General features: G+C 38.9%; 1 protein-coding gene and 1 non-coding gene across 2 annotated transcripts; both read right to left on the reverse strand.

Annotated features, from left to right (window-relative positions):
- Window positions 1–2,480: 2,480 nt before the first annotated feature.
- Trnap-cgg (transfer RNA proline (anticodon CGG)) lies at window positions 2,481–2,552 on the reverse strand. Its single transcript has one exon. It is a non-coding gene; the product is annotated as a tRNA-Pro (tRNA).
- Window positions 2,553–3,597: 1,045 nt separating this feature from the next.
- LOC139130763 (probable methyltransferase-like protein 24) lies at window positions 3,598–15,374 on the reverse strand. Its single transcript, XM_070696554.1, has 9 exons — window positions 15,326–15,374; window positions 14,327–14,560; window positions 9,514–9,676; window positions 9,097–9,249; window positions 8,443–8,574; window positions 7,614–7,825; window positions 6,223–6,294; window positions 5,358–5,526; window positions 3,598–4,725 (listed from the first exon to the last, which is right to left on the reverse strand). The coding sequence occupies exons 2-9, from the start codon at window positions 14,476–14,478 to the stop codon at window positions 4,402–4,404; spliced, it is 1,377 nt and encodes a 458-aa protein (XP_070552655.1). The 5' UTR covers window positions 14,479–14,560; window positions 15,326–15,374; the 3' UTR covers window positions 3,598–4,401.
- Window positions 15,375–17,948: the final 2,574 nt, after the last annotated feature.

A 17,948-nucleotide genomic window follows, 5' to 3' on the forward strand; every position in this document is an offset into this window, starting at 1 on the left:
AAATATACTTGGTTGTAGAGTCAGGTCACATGGTCTTGAAATTTTTGCCAAAGGCAAATGCGAACATGACGGTATGTGGCAGACCTGAGTTCAAACCCTTCGGTACAACGTAATTTGCTTTATGTTATATTGGAGTATCGTTTTGCATCCATTTAATACTCAAAATTTTCCGCAAACAAGACAACAATATTCATCCTATGATCAAGTCAGTTTCGAAAATTATACTTTCTTCTGTTGAAAAGGAGTCTCTCTACGTTTTACGTTAATTTCATTTATTCGTTGTCATTCATTCTTTTCATGCCTTCTTTCATCGATTCACTCACTCATTCATTCATTCATTCAAGATTACTTTACAAACAGGACGGAGAACAGGTTCGAAGAAACGGCAGAGATCGTTGACCGCCGGCCTTAATTTTATTAGAATACTGTACCGCTATACAACGTGATGAAGGACTGTGATTGGAAGAAGGAAACTTTGGAACTTGCTCTGAAAATGATTTTCAAAGACCATTTCAAGTACCGAAAGTATTTTGAAGCAGGTTTGCTCTACGTAGAGTAACCGTGTTCGGGGTACTTCTTGAAAGAGCTTAAAATCCTCTATCTCTTAGAATGCCTACGTTATACTGCCAGTCGAATAAGCCGATAGACAAACACATTTTCGTGTCAGTTCCTCTCTGTTTCCTTGTCTTAGTCACGACATGGACGTTACGTCTGTGGTCACGGTCATTCAATATGTCTGAGTCATTCTGTCTTGATCCCGTTTTGTGCTTGCCTCACTGTCTGCGTTGCAAATCTACTGATCTCTTTATATTGTGTTTCTTTGTCTTTCTGCCTCGGTCTCTCTTCTATTACTTCAAACGTCTGTGACTTGCTGTATCATGTTTGGACGGTGATCCTTCACTGAACATTTTGGTTTTCGGTTACAACTGCCGTCGGGGCAAAGAAGCAGAAACTATTAAAGAGTGCAAGTCATGCCAGTTCAGTAGACCACAAACAATATTTTCAGCAACCATGCAACATTCGGTTTCTCCTGAAAAAATTAAACATCATGGGAACAGTTCTGGTTAGGCGTTGCAAGGTGCGTGAATAACTTTTGTTGGTTGTTTTTGTTTGTTCTGCTTGTCGCTATGAGGATACATCCTACAGCGTGTAATAAATTAAATCACAGGTAAATAAAAATACTGTTACGTGTTATTCATTTCATGTAACCATAGCTTTTACGTTCACCTATCACTGTAAAATGTGGAAATAGTTCTAATGACTCTAAGGGAGACTTCAATAATTTGATGAGCTTGGTGAATCGTAGGCTTTAATTGTTCCCTGTCCTGTTCCCGTTTTTGAATGCAACACACATGCACACACGAACACGCACATAGACACACACACGCACGAGATGTTTTTCACACAAGTAGAATGCCAATCACACAAGAACACAAAGATCAGTTTGAGAGTGAGTTAAGCGGTACATTATTCACCCAGTCCCTGCTCCTTTGAAAATTACTGAAGTCCCTTAAACACACATTGGTCCCCTAGTCTTACCGAGAACAGAAGTACTTTCGCCTTCCAGACCTCATCGCTTCGTCCCTGTGCATGATATTAATGGTAAAGTACGCATGGAGTGGCGAGGCGACGACAGGGAGGAGCAAAGCATCCCATGTCCATCCCTACGCTGTCAGCGGCGCACTTAAGCGAGACTAGGAAGATGGTAAGACTAAGATAAGAAGTTCTTGAGACATCTTTGGAACCACAGTTCATATCTTTTAGCTTCTCAATTCGCTATTTTTTTTATGAAATGCAAAATAATGTAGTAAGTTTTTTTCATGTTTTCATAAAGACGGATTTATTTTTTTATCTAAAACAGTCATTCTCGCGTGTTCGCTTTATTTTGATAAAACTTCACAATTAAACATAACTCTGTAAAACTTACTAGTACTTCTGCTCAATAGCTGCCGTCGGCAACCAAATTTAAAGTCAACATCTTAGCACGCATCCCTTCCCAAATGTCATTAGCTGAAATGTGACTTTGCTCGTCAGAGACGTGTAAACCAGGACCCGCGCTTTTGTCTCCAGTCTATCAACAGCTTCTCATTACAACAGAAACTAATCAAAATAACTGTTGCTGCTAAATCACCCGGGCTTGATTCTAATATTGCCTTGAGTCCAGCTACTGATAAACATATATTCAGTGATAAATTTAGAACACAACCTTACGGCGGGACTTATCAATGTTCAGCTTTTTGGGCCGTAGCCCTCGAATTAATGTTATTTAGCAGTAATTTTGCAAAAATAAAGTATATTCAGACCTTAATTCCGAATAACGAAAGGAAGGGACGATGGAAGGAAATCAATGGTCCGGAGAGTTGCTGGGTTAGAATTGTGGTGGGGCCCGAGTGCGCTCCAATTGAATATCTTTGAAATACAGCGCAGTGGGCATATGTAAGGTTAACCATGCAGTTAGGCCAGGGATGTAAAATATTCTGGGGCTTGTCCGGGGTTCGAACCCGGGACCTCCTGTACCCGAAACAGGAATCGTACCACTAGACCAACAAGCCCACGAGAACTGGTGTTCACAGCAATAATTATGTTGCACATTGTTTGTCTCTGTCTCCCATTTTTTGGAGCTCTAGGTTGATTGCTTTTCAAAAAAACTCAGTTAATTTCAGTATTTAATCATATATCTTAAAATGCCATGACACACCAAAGACTATGCTTCACGCATCCACAATTTCGAGAATAGAAATAAAATGGTAAGGCTGCAATTTTAATAAATGGTGCATAGTTGCATGAAAGACACCCTGAGAATGAACTGCAACTGAACGTAGAACACCGGTACTGTACTATGCACGATGGTTGCATATGTTCTTGAGGCAGGCTGTAGGCCTCCCCATCCCTGCACCTGTTAGGAAGATGTACAGGCTTTACCAGTAAGACAGCCAATATAAATAATGAAGACAAGATAATTAAATAGATCTCGTTGAATCATTAGTTGTCATCCCCAGAAAGAAGATTGTTATTGCATGTTCTCCATGGTTTATTGAAACAAGGAACACGTATTGTATATATTATAGCCCAAACATGGGACTATGTGCCCGAGGGCAGGTGACCATTTGCCCGACGTAAGGAGGGCAAATAGTCTCCAGCTCGAGGGTACATAGTCCCATGTTTGGGCTATAATGTTTTTATTACATGTCTCTCTTACACAGTATTCACTCAAAATATTTACGTTTTATTTGCAAATGATAATCAAATGAATGAAAATCCGTTAAAAGTGGAATGATTTTCATCATCGAATGGCGCACTGATATATTTAAAATACTGTAATGCGGTTTATCAATTTTTTTTGCAAAATTTTCCAGAAAGTGGACTTCCATACAAAACATGAAATTTCAACATTTTACATCAAAAAGTGGTAGAGTTGAAAATAGTTCCGTTTCACTTTCGGTCCAATGACGACTATGCAGCCCGCGACGTCATCGACGAGTTACCATTGAATCCTATGGAGCGCGCGACGTTCGATATAGGCATGTAATAATACGTGTTTTACACCTCTGCTCTTATTCAACGTGGATCTGAAACTACTAATCTGTAAACGCAAAATAGCTTTTCTCATTTTATTTTGCACAATTTCTAAATATTTTGTTTTCAGACCGGAAAATACCAAGACTGAAAGTCGTGCAAGGTGAGACTTTTTTCATAGCGGCATTTCAAATAAAGTTCATTTACAAAGGCCTGCCGACACAATCTATGCCAGTACGGCAACTCCGACAAGCTTGCACTACAACTTGAGACACTGCTTTAGCACTTCAAAACGAAAATCGGCATCTACTTGAGGCTGAGAATCTTTATTTACGACTACAGTGCAATATGTAAATACGAAAACTGCCAGGGACAGGTTTCCTGTCAAAATTCCAGACTGTCGATTGAAAACTATTTACAGATAACACGATTGGAACTAATTTGGGATAATTGGATGGTGAAGTAATGCCGATTTAATCTACAAATGTAATCTCATCTGCCTTTCTTTTTACATTACACACTTGTTTTTATGAGTAATTTGCAATGTTGCAACATTCAGCTATACGGCACCTAACACTTTTGAGAAATTTGAAAAATATGAAAATCCAATTATCCCAAATTAGTTCCAATCTAGTTAGATATGGAGTCTTAAATGGCCATATCTATACGACATGTCGTCTTAGATCGAGAAATGAAATTGTTACCGCCTGATAACGCATCCTAGGGCTGCCTTCTTCAATCTTTCCATCTGCCAATCCAGGATCTAGAGCGACACCGCCGCTAATTTTAGTCGTAAATTGATGGAACACACAGGTCAAATGAAATAAATAATGTTAACATGTAGACGTGTCTTACGCCATAGTATTCTGCTCATTTTGGTATGCATCAAACCCACCAATCGTTGAATCTTTTGTTAACGTACGTCAACTCATAGCAACAAGCTCCTTGGGTGTAGCCTCGTCCAAGGTTAACAGCTGTACTCATTGGGTTTTTGTGCCAATTTACAAGGTGAAAACCTTGATCTTCAAGTGCTTTCAATATACTGTAACGTAATCTCAACTCTTCCTTCTGCTCAGTTTTTCTTTCATGCCAAAGGTGAATCTCAAAGACAAGTTGCTTTACAAACTGCAAGCTTCCATTTTCCAACATGTGACGTAATGCACCCCATTCGCTACCTTCGATATCAATCTTCATGACGTCAATTTTTCTCTGGGAGATTAAAACCGGAAACCGAAATAATTCGGTAGTAAATAAAGTGGTTAATCATAATAACTTTGTTTCAAACGTTACTTCACGTCCCGAACCAAATCAAAATTCGTAGCATTGAAATAATTTACATTGTTTTAAGTTCTATATCATGTCATTCACTGATATCGCTCCTCATGACAAAATCATTCAAGCAATTCAATTCAAGTGCTGGTCACGGTTGAGACTAGTTCTGATTGAACTATTTCCGTGACCCCATCAGATTGAAGTTTATGTAAACATTCCTCTTTTCTTGTTTATGTACAGTATTTTCATCTGGTGAAATAAACTCAACAACAACAACAACAACAACAACAACAAGTTTGTCAACAACATTTTCTGCTTCTTCTTCTTCTTAAATGTGTCTTTACCTCTATACTTCTGCTTTACAATCAAGGAAGTGCCTGACAAGTTTTCTTGAGTTCTAGTGTACGTTATCCTTAATGTTGTTTGAGTTCAAGAATGTAAGCCGTCCTTGAGAATTTCGCTTCGGCAACGATGAATGGACTTTTGTGTTTTAAAACACGACATTACATGCGCTGTAAAAGCCCCCAAGTGCTGGTTTCATGAAAATAATAAAGAATGCTGCTACTTACCTTTGAATGTCCCAATTCTCTTCTCACACCATCCAATGTGCGAACTCTCCACTTGTTACTTCGAAGTTTACCCATACCCATCCCATAATATTCATCCGAGTTTCTGTCAGAGAGTCCAATATTGTAAAACCACACTCTTTCTTGAACAACTCTTCGCTCGATACCTATGCTACAGACAAATTGAGAAGAAATAGAGGAGAACACTTGTCTCTTCAACTGATCTTGGACGGGTTTTACGAAATGTTACTATGCACAGAATCACATGAATTAGTCTACTATACTAGAGGGTTGGAGAGTTATTAGCTGTTGTGGACCTATCGTCTATTACGACTCGTACACCTGGACGATATTTCGGAGCAATACTTTCTAGACGTACGCTGATCTGGAACGCAGTCAGTTCACCAGTACACAGGTGTGTTGAATGAATAGCTGACTGCTTCATCAACCCGACTACCGTTGACACGATCTAGCCTACAGACAAAACCATGAACAGATGACTGCAGACGGAAGGAATTTGACGTTATTGAACTGTGCGACAGCGATAACAGTGGTCTGACGGCGATCAATACGAGTTATAGATAAATAAATAAATGATGCAAACAAGTAAACAAAATAGCGTTACTCTTGACCGTGAGTTGGTATATAAACATCCTAAATCAGACCTTTTTCTTCATCTTGTGGAGTTCAAAGACATTTTACTTTTGACATGGCAATGCAATGTCTTTTTGGAACATGAACTTCCTTCACCGTTCGTAGTTTTGTCTTCATCAAGACGTATACAACTTACTACACATTGCATGTTCAGAAATACTACATCGTCAATAGCTTAATGTTACAACCAGTATGGATGGCATATTTTACTCACCTAGGATCAAAGGCAAATACTTCACAGCCATAGTCCGCCATTGACTTATCGAATGACCAATCGTTTGCAATGCTTTCGAAAAAAATGAAAGGTAACGACAGAGATTTCGATACTTTTTAAACTGTGATAAGAGCAAAGCACACAGTCGAAGCTACGCTCTAAGATCGTTTGGGACCCCTACAGCCAATGTAAACACAGTTTCCAAGGTACGATAGTGATTGATAAAAGTTAAAGCATGTCTGTCATAATCTACATCCTATAAATAAATTTAAATGCTGCAACTATGATGATGAGGTACATCTAGATATCGTGCACGAAATACATTGTTTGTAAACAAGAAACTCGCACAGGCGCAGTTCCGACGACTGATTCCCTTTAAATAATCAGACTATAAACAGATTTATCAGGGACATGACCTACCGCTATCAATCTAACAAAAATCAGCTGTACAAATAGTTCCTTCTTTACTTTTGTTGGCAGCAGAACGAAAATGTCAAAATGAAAGGCAAGGGTAAACACGGATATTTGTCATTTAACTTGACTTTATTATTGACTGACATCTGAACTTTTTTAGTCTCATAGGAAACTAAACAAAATATTGAACAAAAACCTACCAGCCTTTACAGCCCCGCCTTCGTATTTTTCAAGTCGGCGATTTACAGCAAGTTGTTACATATTTATGCGAAAGGAAGACCGCAATGTGATCATACACTATCTGAACGAGTTGAATATCGTGGCATCTGTGCATATGTTTGGTGAACGCGATAACTCTACTACATCGCAATAACTCTATTATATCGCATTCTAAATACAGTTTTATTCACAGGCTTATTGTTACCAAGTCTATTGCCTGTTTGTAATTGTATGGCACTTCGACTGCAACTTCGGGCGCCCACGTAAAGTTCTCAGACTACAGTAGTCCCTGCATGGCCAGTAGTTTTACGCCAGTCACGATTCTTACCATGCAATTGCACTTTCACTCCTTCATGTCTCCCCAACAAGAGATCTCCTGATAATGCTAGAATTCCTTTTCATTAGCTTATAGGAAAACGCTGAGAAGAGCGCCCCCCCCCAAAAAAAAGGAGAAAATCAGCGAGCGTTATCGCGTCATTTTCCCCTCACAAAGGATAATGACTTTAGAATCCCGCTGGCTTGTTTCTATAAGCATGTGTAGAAATATGGAGTCAGAGGAAACGAAATTTCTACAGTAAAATACAATGCCTTCTACATTACTGTACACTTTACAACGATTAATTTTTTCAGATATTCACTTTTGTACAGCCACTCTTGGACTATAAATCATATCAAATGGTCTACATTATATGTTGAGTAACTCTGGTCTATGATTCATAGAGTTACAATGGATTTTTGGAAGGTGGAGAATAACTCACCCGAATGAATAAAGAGTGCAAGGTTTATCCCATAATCCTAGTTTCTTGTCAAAACACAAAGTCCAGCCTCCATCCTGGGTATTACCAACTCGTTTCAGAGATCCACACGACAATTCATCTGTCAATGTCGTGATCTGAGCAAGCAGCCTCCGTGTCTCGTCGGCTACACTGTTACCAGCCCACGGTGCCAAGGAAAAGTCGGGTGAAAATGTCTGCATTCAATTGGGAAGAAGAGAGATCGGTACTTCTTTGAAAATGAAAGTGTTTCTGCTATGATACCTATTTTTACCACAATTCATCTATCAAACATTTTACTGTGGTATGAATTCACAAAACCTTTCGATTTTGTAGCACAACGAGACATCATAGTTTTACAGCGACAAATCAAGTTAAAGAAGTACCTTTGACGTGCAGTCAATCACAGTCCCTGGAGGGACTGTTTGCCAATATAATGTTGAAAACGTCTAACGGGTGATTCACGAGGAAGTTTTACTGCAAAACCAGATTTATCAAACAAAGTTTGTCATAATTTAACCATAAATATTCATATTTGACCAGATCTGAAAGCAAACTTAATAAAGATAAGTTTCAACAAAGGTACAGGACGAACAGAATTAATTTTGAACAAAATGCACGGTTGATGATAGATAAACCATTGAATCTCCATTGTTTCGTCACACTTTATAGCTGTTACACATTTATTCATCTTATAATATTATTAAAGTCTACATAAAATCGTTATTTTTAGTATGGTAGTAAGTGTCACTAAGATAGGGCGCCAACCCTCTATTTCCACCGTTAACTATTAATCTATAATCAATAATCTCACCTTTACCCAGGTTGTTGTATAGCAGCATGGATATTTTTTCTCAAGGCCGATATCTACCTTAGATTCAGAATTTGTATGAACATAGCCCAATGAAAAGCCCATCTCCGTCAGTTGTTGAACAACAATCTGCCACTATATTTTTGAAAATCAAAAATATCATTCTTTCTGTTAAACTCCCAAAGACAAAAAGGGGCGAAGTAAGATCAAGCTAACTCGTTAAGAAAAGAGTGATGGCTATTTAATTATGTGTACCTTACAAATATTATACAATGCATCGTTCCATTGTCTTTCATCGCTGAAACATTGACCGAGGGCCAAAACGTCCATTCATTAATAGATATAGGAAAATCTGTCTTTATGAATATAGTTCTTTTTGTTTGCATGTATATGGGCCGAGGCTTTGGAATTTCTAAACTTTCCCAAGAAGCGAGTCCTATTGAGTTCTCTACATGTACATTGGACAACTGGGTATCCAGTCGGATTACACGGTGTGAGTAACGTTTGTGGTTCTTATCTTGTGGTGGTTATCAGCTCAAAAACAGCATATCAAGAATCTTCATGTGCAGGTACATACATAAAGATTTTTCTTTTTAGTCTCTTTTGGTTAATTTTGTGTATCTAAAATGAGATAAAGAAGGCACATTTCAGAATCACCTGCATTATTTTCCTTTTACGTGTGACTGCATCGTCACACGTCAGATTGACTTCTAGGAGGAGGTGATCGACGTGAAGGAATATGTCATCCAACGTAACCGTCATCATGGTATCGGGGGTGTCCATCCTAGCTTCCAACTTTAACAGTTGTATCTAAAAGAAAAGTTAAATTTAATAACCTGTCTACAATTTTTTTAATTGTCTGACTCTTTTTAACTATTTACTTGTTTTGATTAGTTTACACTGATTCGCTGAATGACGATTTGTTATTGATGATGTAACCAGACACAAAATCATCACAAATTCATTTAAAGTTTCAGAGTCTAATCAGAAGTACAGGCTGATTATAAGATTTCAAAACATCACAAAATCAGCAAAAATCTCAGAGAAATGATTTTAAAAGTACCATGTAATTACCCCTCTGTCCACTGACATGAGTGTATTACTTTGTTTACGCTCTGAATCCTTCGATGGACTGATGACAAGACTCTCCTGGATTTCTGACGTCTTCGAAATTCGACAACTTTGAAATTTGTGTTCCAGCGTGGTTTGCAGAATGTTGCCTGTCTTCTGCTTCTCCCTTCAAAATTGATAAGATATGATAACGTCGGAGATGGTTTCTTCTGAGACGAAGCCCTTAACAACGATTGATCGATGATGATGATGATGATGATGATGATAATGATGATGATGATGATGATGATGATGATGGTGGTGGTGGTGACTTTAGGGACATACATGCATCTGGTATTATCCTTATAGAGATGGAAACGACTTTACTCAGCAAGTCGAGGTTTAGAACCATAATAACTGTTACACACTCAAACTGCGATACCATTGCACGGAGATGGGGGTCCGTGGCTAATGACGGCCAAATAAATTTCTAATATTTCCTGAAATCGGCGAATTCGTTTTAGGTGCAATTTCAATTTTTGGGTTAGTTTTCATTCAGATATTGTGTTTTTGTACTCATTATTAAGAATTTAGGACGATTTTCAAATTTGGTTCTGCAGTATCGGTCTCGAATTACAAACTTCGTTTTTGAAAATCAGAAACCAGAATCGAGAAAACAGAAACGAACAATCGTAACTTTCTTTTGTATGCTAGGGAGTCTCTCGATAAAATTTCACATATGGGTATCTACAGTGTAGCGAAGATTAAAGCAAAACGTTACAAGTACATGGTCTATCTGCCGAGTTGCCATGGCAACAGGTTTCCCGACCGGAACTTCTCTTGCCCTGTAACGTTTGGACTCGTAGCAAAGGAAAGGTTTGCAGTCGACTATATCGTTGCTGACTATGGAGTTTTCTAAGTCGACGCTACAGGGCACTTCCCCCGCCGAGATCAGCTGTTATTCAAAAATCTCGTAGATTGACTGGACTAATTGTCAGCCCGACATCCAACATAACGGGGAATTTCAGCGTTAGTGCGCTATTCCCGAACTCCATTCCCGCCATAACTTTGAAATACTGAAAAAATGCCAAAAATTGAAGCAACTGTCCCTAATATTGGGTGACTTATTTCCTATCTCCTGTGTTGAAAAGTGCACAATATTACAGACAGCATGGGCGAACATATGATAAACGTGGCATGAGTAACTTGGGGGTTTGATCATCCGGCATCTCTCGTTCTATACTGGTGAAAGGTGTACACATAGTGTGCGAGTATATAGGGTGAATATGGGAGGGGGGGGGTGTCCCGGCTGCTTCTGTCGAATTTTTTAAATTGTTAGCCAAAATGGTGCTTTTTGTGCATTCTTAGACGGACACCGATACAATTTCAAAGTCCCCTCACCATCTCAGTATTTCTCGATACTGTCCCGGCATAACCTCCAACTTTTTTCAAATCCCCCCGGTCAATTCTCCCGCCCTGTAGATGTGTTTGTTAAAACACTTTCATCAGCCTTCAAATGAACTTGTTTTAGCGGCGAGAAATTGTTCATGATCGTATAGGCATTGTAGAGTAGTATCCGTCACTGACTGATGGCATTACGATGAGTATTTTGTTGAATCGTATAAAAGCGTACGCCAAGTGCACCACGTAAGGGACTGGTAAGTTTCGTAGGCCCGGGGGGGGGGCGGTGGATCTATGGGTGTCACCCTTTTTTGACTTTGGTGATGGGGCATTACAATGTTTTTAAAATGCTCAATATGGGGGGGGGGGCAGTGTTATTTTAAATTTCGACACGGACTCATACTTACCTAAAATGCATCGTGCCAATCACGAATTTCATCATTCAGTTGCATTTTTCAGCGCACCCTTCGGGCGCGTAACTTATCAGACATACTTTTTAGCACGCCCTTTGTGCGCGCGACTTTCATATCACACACACACACACACATCATATATATATATATATATATATATATATATATATATATATATATATATATATATATATATATATATATATATATATATTTATCACATGAACAGTCTTCTTACTTTTCGCTTGATGTGGATGGATCAAAATTATAGTCGAGGATTGCAAAAATATTGTCGCGATCTCGGTTTTATTTCCCGGGATTACTTTCAATTAATGAGTAAACTGGCCCATCGCCCTGGAGACATTTACTCGGTAGTTTCATTCATAAATCAGATCAAGTCGAAATTTTGATACACCGAATGCCATCTTAACCAACCAATCAAACATACGAATTTGGTCCCGACGCCAAAGGAAGTCTGCCCTGCCCTGGGCTGGCAAAAGGGACTTCACCGCGCTAGCGCCCGGAAGCCATACCAACATAACCAGAGTTATTTAGAATAATATTTTCAAATATATTTATGAAGGGAAGGCAACAACAAGATCGAAACGGTAGTTCTTATTCTTGGAGGTGTCGTGGCTTTCAAAATATCACGATCTTGGCGAGCCCGAAAAATTCAGTTCGATGGCACCCACTGATTGCTGTGACCGAAATCTATGTGGCCACAAAGGACCATCACCACCGGTACCGGTCTCGGTTAAAATCGTAAAAGTCAAAACCAGCCCGTAAAAGGCAGGAATCCCGTCTGAAAACACCACAGCTATGGACCCACAGCTAATGTCTTACGAACTTTGATGTTTGCAGTGACACATATCTCGCCGGTAGATACCCCCAATTTTGTCACTTGACGGAAACACTGTTCTATTGTCCGGGTCAACTTTCGATAATACATCCATAGCGCTGCACGGTGTGCACTCAAGACTTCAGGCTACAGCTATACCTGACTGCTGATGTCTCCGCTACAGTGCTACGCTTCGGGCAGGTTCGATTCCGATCGAGAATTTGCGGAATTTTTATGTGATGAAGGAAATTTATTGTTGTTCGTCGAATGATTTGATGTTTTTTGCCTTCTATGTCGCTTTCCGAAGATCATACGGTACTATTTATTCAGTTGAACTTACGTTGAGGCGCAGCTTTCGGGTTTATTGCCACACCAGGTTCAACGGGTAGCGCCTATCGACACGATCATCGTGTCTATAGCCAGAACGGGTTCAACGTGTCACGGTGACGTTGAGCCGTCCGTCCGAGTTGGAGCACTAGCCGCGACGGCACCTCCATTCTATTCTTTGGAATAGCTACAATAGCTTTAGAGACTCGAAATTTCGTTGGACATGCCTTCCTTGTTTCCATGTCTGAATTTATCGCATTAGCACGTAGATCACGGCATCGATCGCGACAGACTGGTCTGTGCATGAAAGCGTCACGGCGAAGTGCAGGAAAAAAGTTCCGGTTGTTGACGTAGGACAGCGGTAATTCCGAGTCGGATTTCTTATCCGTCCTGTTCTATGTCACACAGTTGGCGGATTCGGGCCAGTTCATGTGATAATGAAGATTATTAAGATTAAAACACGACAGATAGGCCAAGTATAATACAGTAATTAGGATAGCTTTTCTCTGATCTTCGCTACACTGTTGCTATCCAAATGTGACAATCTGTCACGAGACTCCCTAGCACCCTTGTAAAATTTAACGTTGTTCGTTTCTGTTTTCCGATTTTGATTTCTGAATTTCAAAAACGAATTTGAGATTCGAGATTATAACAACAAAACTAAATTCGAAAATCGTGTCGAATTCTGAATGGTGAGAACAAAAACGTGCAATATCTGAATTAGAACTAACCCAAAAAATTGAAATTACGCCTATAACCGAATTCGTCGATTTCAGGAAATATTAGAATTTTACTTGGCCGCCATTAGGCACGGACCGAGCTGTGTGGGGCGTCACGGCTAGCTATTGCAGTAATTTTGTCGACATCAGCATTTTTATATGGGTATACGCTGAAAACTCATTGTAATCTCTGGCTCGATACATGTACTTATTATTGGAATATGACATTAAACTGGTCCACGGACACGTACACACCAAAAGCAGGTGCAGACGGAATATTACTTGACAAGTGGGGATAATTTATGATTTCAAAATCGAAATCATCCCTTTTGTCATACAGCTTAGCGTGCAGCCCATTAGTACCCACTTGTAGGAACAGATCAAGATATGAAGCTGAGTTTTTACCCTCGGTTGTTTCTTTGATTTCCAACTCATCGGGATAAATATGATGTAAGTAATTTGATATGTCTGGATTGTCTAGACTAATCAGATCATCAATATATCTGTGCGTGTTGTTAAAACGCCTTGCAAGTATTTTAGGACCCTGCTTTGTAGACAGATTGTAGGAACTCAGCTTCAGATGCACACAGAAAGTCGGCAAGAAGGGGTGCACAATTTGTACCCATTGGTATGCCGATAGATTGTTGAAATGTCATACCACCAAACTTAACAAATATGTTGTCGATTAAGAAATTAAGCATTTTAATATTCTCTTCATCTGTGTGTTTGTTCTTGGCACCCATATTGTTACTAAAATAACCAGACCTATGTTTGATGGTAATGTATTGGTACCTTCTACTGCCATTTTTATGCAGGAAAGCTTGATTAACAAGAGATAATAGTATCGTGGAGAATAGTGGTGTATAATGTGGAAAAGTCAAATGTTCGGATTGACCTGTACTTGTTTTTCTTGACATTTAAATCAAGCAACAATTCCTTTGAATTTTTTAGTTTCCAATTTTGATTCAACCCACTCGTTTCATACACTTTGTCACAATATCGGACGTCACATAGGATTTCCAGCAAAAGTTAAGTTACACAAACAAAGAGATTCGTTATCACTCCAGAAGGAGAAATTGAGACAAGAGATCACAAAGATACAAATGGTTCTTGCAGCTTGTATAAAACTCTCTACTTACCCTGTCACATACAATTTGCAGACTCCGTTTCTTGGGATTTCACTGTACAGATGACCAACTGAGTCCAAACATAAACTCCAAAGTCTGTCGCCGTCATCTTTAACATGACCCTCTTTCGGACATGTGAATCTTGGCGTTGTGATTTTCTTCATAAACAAAAATGCTGTTTCTTCATAGGACTGAGTGTGTTGTACTTTGAATTTCCACCTTTTAACGTTTGCATGACGCTAACTCCTGATATGGAGATGATACGACTTCTTGTTACGTGAGCGAACAAAACTCACACTTTTCAGGGATAAGCAATGTACATTCATTCTCTCGTACACACCTGTCAACATGCATAATTGTTTACAAAAATGAATTACCTTTTAAACATTTCACATTCAGAGGCGTCTAAAGGAATTTTAACCACAAGTGGCAAAACGACATGCCTTTTACATTACAGTTCCAAATAATAAAACCCCAAGCCTGAACACATAGTTCCCATCACTGTGTGTGTCCTAGCACAGTCGCTTGGTGGGCTATTCAGCTCTGGGACTATTCGCCCCATAGACGAGTGTACAGAAGCGAGAAACACTCGGTTCTGCACACTCGTCTATGGGGCGAATAGTCCCAGAGCTGAATAGCCACCAAGCGACTGTGTGTCCTTGACTGTATCCGAGGAATGACATACAATTATATTTCCATGGAATTCGACCGAGAACATTCATCCTGGTACAACATCATATTTCGGTTAATTGCAGAATGAACAGTAAATGAATGCATTACACGGAGGCGAGTATTCAATTGAACAATCCCCGTATGGCACCGACGTACCAATTTGTCCACTACATAGCTGACGATAGAACGCTGAATGTTATGCTTATTGTGAGATTCCACTACTACACAAGAAACCAAAAGAGAAACACACACCGTATCTCGTATATCGGCCTCGCGGTATCGGCCCGCTGGAGTTCTATATCAGCGTAATTGCTATGCAAGCCATCTCAAATACATTACCTGAATATATGTAAAACCCGACGACTGCGGCGAAACAAATGAATATTACATGTAACACAAATCTTCGACGGGTCCTGCAGCAAACGGTCCAGTAGGCCGCCATTTTTTGTACAGTTTATTTGGTAAACGATTAACGGGGAATAACCAAGCTAAAGTTAATAATTAATCTTTGTCAGAGAACATCTACCTCTCATCATGGAGCATAGAGCTACCAAAAGTAGCTCCACGCTCTCATAAATATGTATGTATGTATGTATGTATGTATGTATGTATGTATGTATGTATGTATGTATGTATGTATGTATGTATGTATGTATGTATGTATGTATGTATGTATGTATGTATGTATGTGTGTATGTATGTATGTATGTATGTATGTATGTATGTATGTATGTATGTATGTATGTATGTATGTATGTATGTATGTATGTATGTATGTATGTGTGTAAACTGCGCACTTGCATACGGTAAGCGAACGGTTGCCCGACTATACTGGTGACGTCATTTCATATTTTTATGATGAAATGCCATAGACAGATTCCACCGTTGAAAACGTTCAATTCCCTTTTTGATTGCATGAAGTCACATTAGTACTGCTTTTAAATTCGACCTTGATTATAGGAAGAGCCAAGTAGGCCTGAAAGATTATCAATCAGTGTTCAGAAATCACCGCTTTTTCCAACGTGCTATTTGGACTCTTTTGCCAAAAATTAGTTTTTGTCTCATCTGTATCAGGTCAACTGCTCCTCGGACATTCGCCCCAAATCGCTTTTTGCTTGAGTTCATGACGCAGAACTCGGAAGTGAATTTCATCTGAAGGTGAAAGTGTCAGGATGAGTTCATTTGCATAAGTTTACGATGGGCCCCATGACATGATCTTTCCGTGTCAGGCTTTTACATTACATTTTTAGTTGTACATTTTTCTTCCGTTTTATATGTTAAATCAGACCAAATTGGAAAATTAAAAACCTTTTGTCCGTTCCGTGTTGTAAAGATGCTCTTGACAGCCTTATGTATATCCGTAACGAATGCAAAAAAGTACCTTAGACATATAACATATTGATTAAAAATACAGTCGATAAGATAAGCATTAAAAATCGAAAAACAAAATTGTAGAAGGAATAAAACGAAGCGATATGGTGTTATATAGCGTGTTTGCAAGGATTTTTAGACTTTATAATTATAAACATTTAAACAAACAGGATTTACAAATATAAATAAGAACACCTATGGGACAAATACTTTTTTAATCAGTTTTTCTGATGAGTCACTTTAACTTTCAAGTTCGCTGAGATCAACGGCATCTTTAATACCATTGAAAATAATAAAACATGTGGAAAAAATACAATTTTTTGTATGTTGGTGGCCATTTTGAGGTCACATGACCGTGACGAGCATATTTTTAGGACAACTGTGTCACGGTTATTCTAAAAATATACGGTTATGGGGACAGTCTCGGATTATTTCGTCATGTCACGTGGTACTTCCAAATTTTAACTTCACCCAAGGGCCTTGGGGTGCCAAGGGTAAATGAATCTAATCACAATATATAATTTTGAGGTATATTTTAAACTTAAGTCATTCTGTGTTTTAATGAAATTGATGTCATGTCAATTGTAAGATAGGAACTTAAAAGTATCAATTCTAAAGTTTGAATACAGTATTTTGAATGAGCTGTGAATGTACTCCACTTTTATGCATAACCAGATGTCCAGAACTGTTGTAAGAAAAATGTGATTGTGAAATATTAGTGCATGTTGCTTTCTAATACTGAATTCTCATAGAGGAAAGAAAAGTATCAGGAACTTGTCATGCTTTTCATATGAACTGCAAATTTCATAATGATTAGTACACTTTGCAAAACAGACTTTCAATTTACAGACATTAAGATATTTCTGACATATATCTCTGATATATTAATTTACTGCGCCCGAAGGGCGCGCCGAAAAATTTTTAACATACAGATATCTCAGATTTATATATGTCTAAAGTTTTGCACTAGGACGGGGCTCTGAAAAATATGTCTTATCATTATTAAAGTTACGCGCCCGAAGGGCGCGCCGAAAAATGCAACTGAATGATGAAATTTGTGGCTGGCACAATGCATTTTACGCAAGTATGAGCCGTGTCGAAATTCAAAAACACACTGACCCCCCTATTGGGCATTTCAAAAACATGGTGACCCCCTATAACATTAAGTCAAATACAGGGTGACCCCAATGAATCCAACGCCCCCAGGCCGAAGAAACTGACCAGTCCCTAAAATGCATTGTGCCAGCCACAAATTTCATCATTCAGTGGCATTTTTGCATATATACTGAATTATTTAATTTATATTCCATCTGTTGTTTTACCTTTGTCGCGCACAGGGGGTCACCGTGACCCTGTTTTCGAAAGTTAGAATGGGGGTTGGGGGTCAGCCACTTTTTGACGTCGGCAAAGTAATCCACCACTCCCCGGAAGAAACAGACCAGTCCCTTATGATGAAATACCATAGACAGATTCCATCGTTGAAAACGTTCAATTTCCTTTTTGTTTAAATGAAGTCACATTATAATTTAGATCTCAAAGAACATTTAGCTGACATATTGAGAATTGACAAATGAATATCCGTGAAGCAGCT

The sequence above is a fragment of the Ptychodera flava genome, chromosome 4 (assembly GCF_041260155.1).
Source record: "Ptychodera flava strain L36383 chromosome 4, AS_Pfla_20210202, whole genome shotgun sequence".
Classification (NCBI taxonomy): Eukaryota; Metazoa; Hemichordata; class Enteropneusta; family Ptychoderidae; genus Ptychodera; species Ptychodera flava.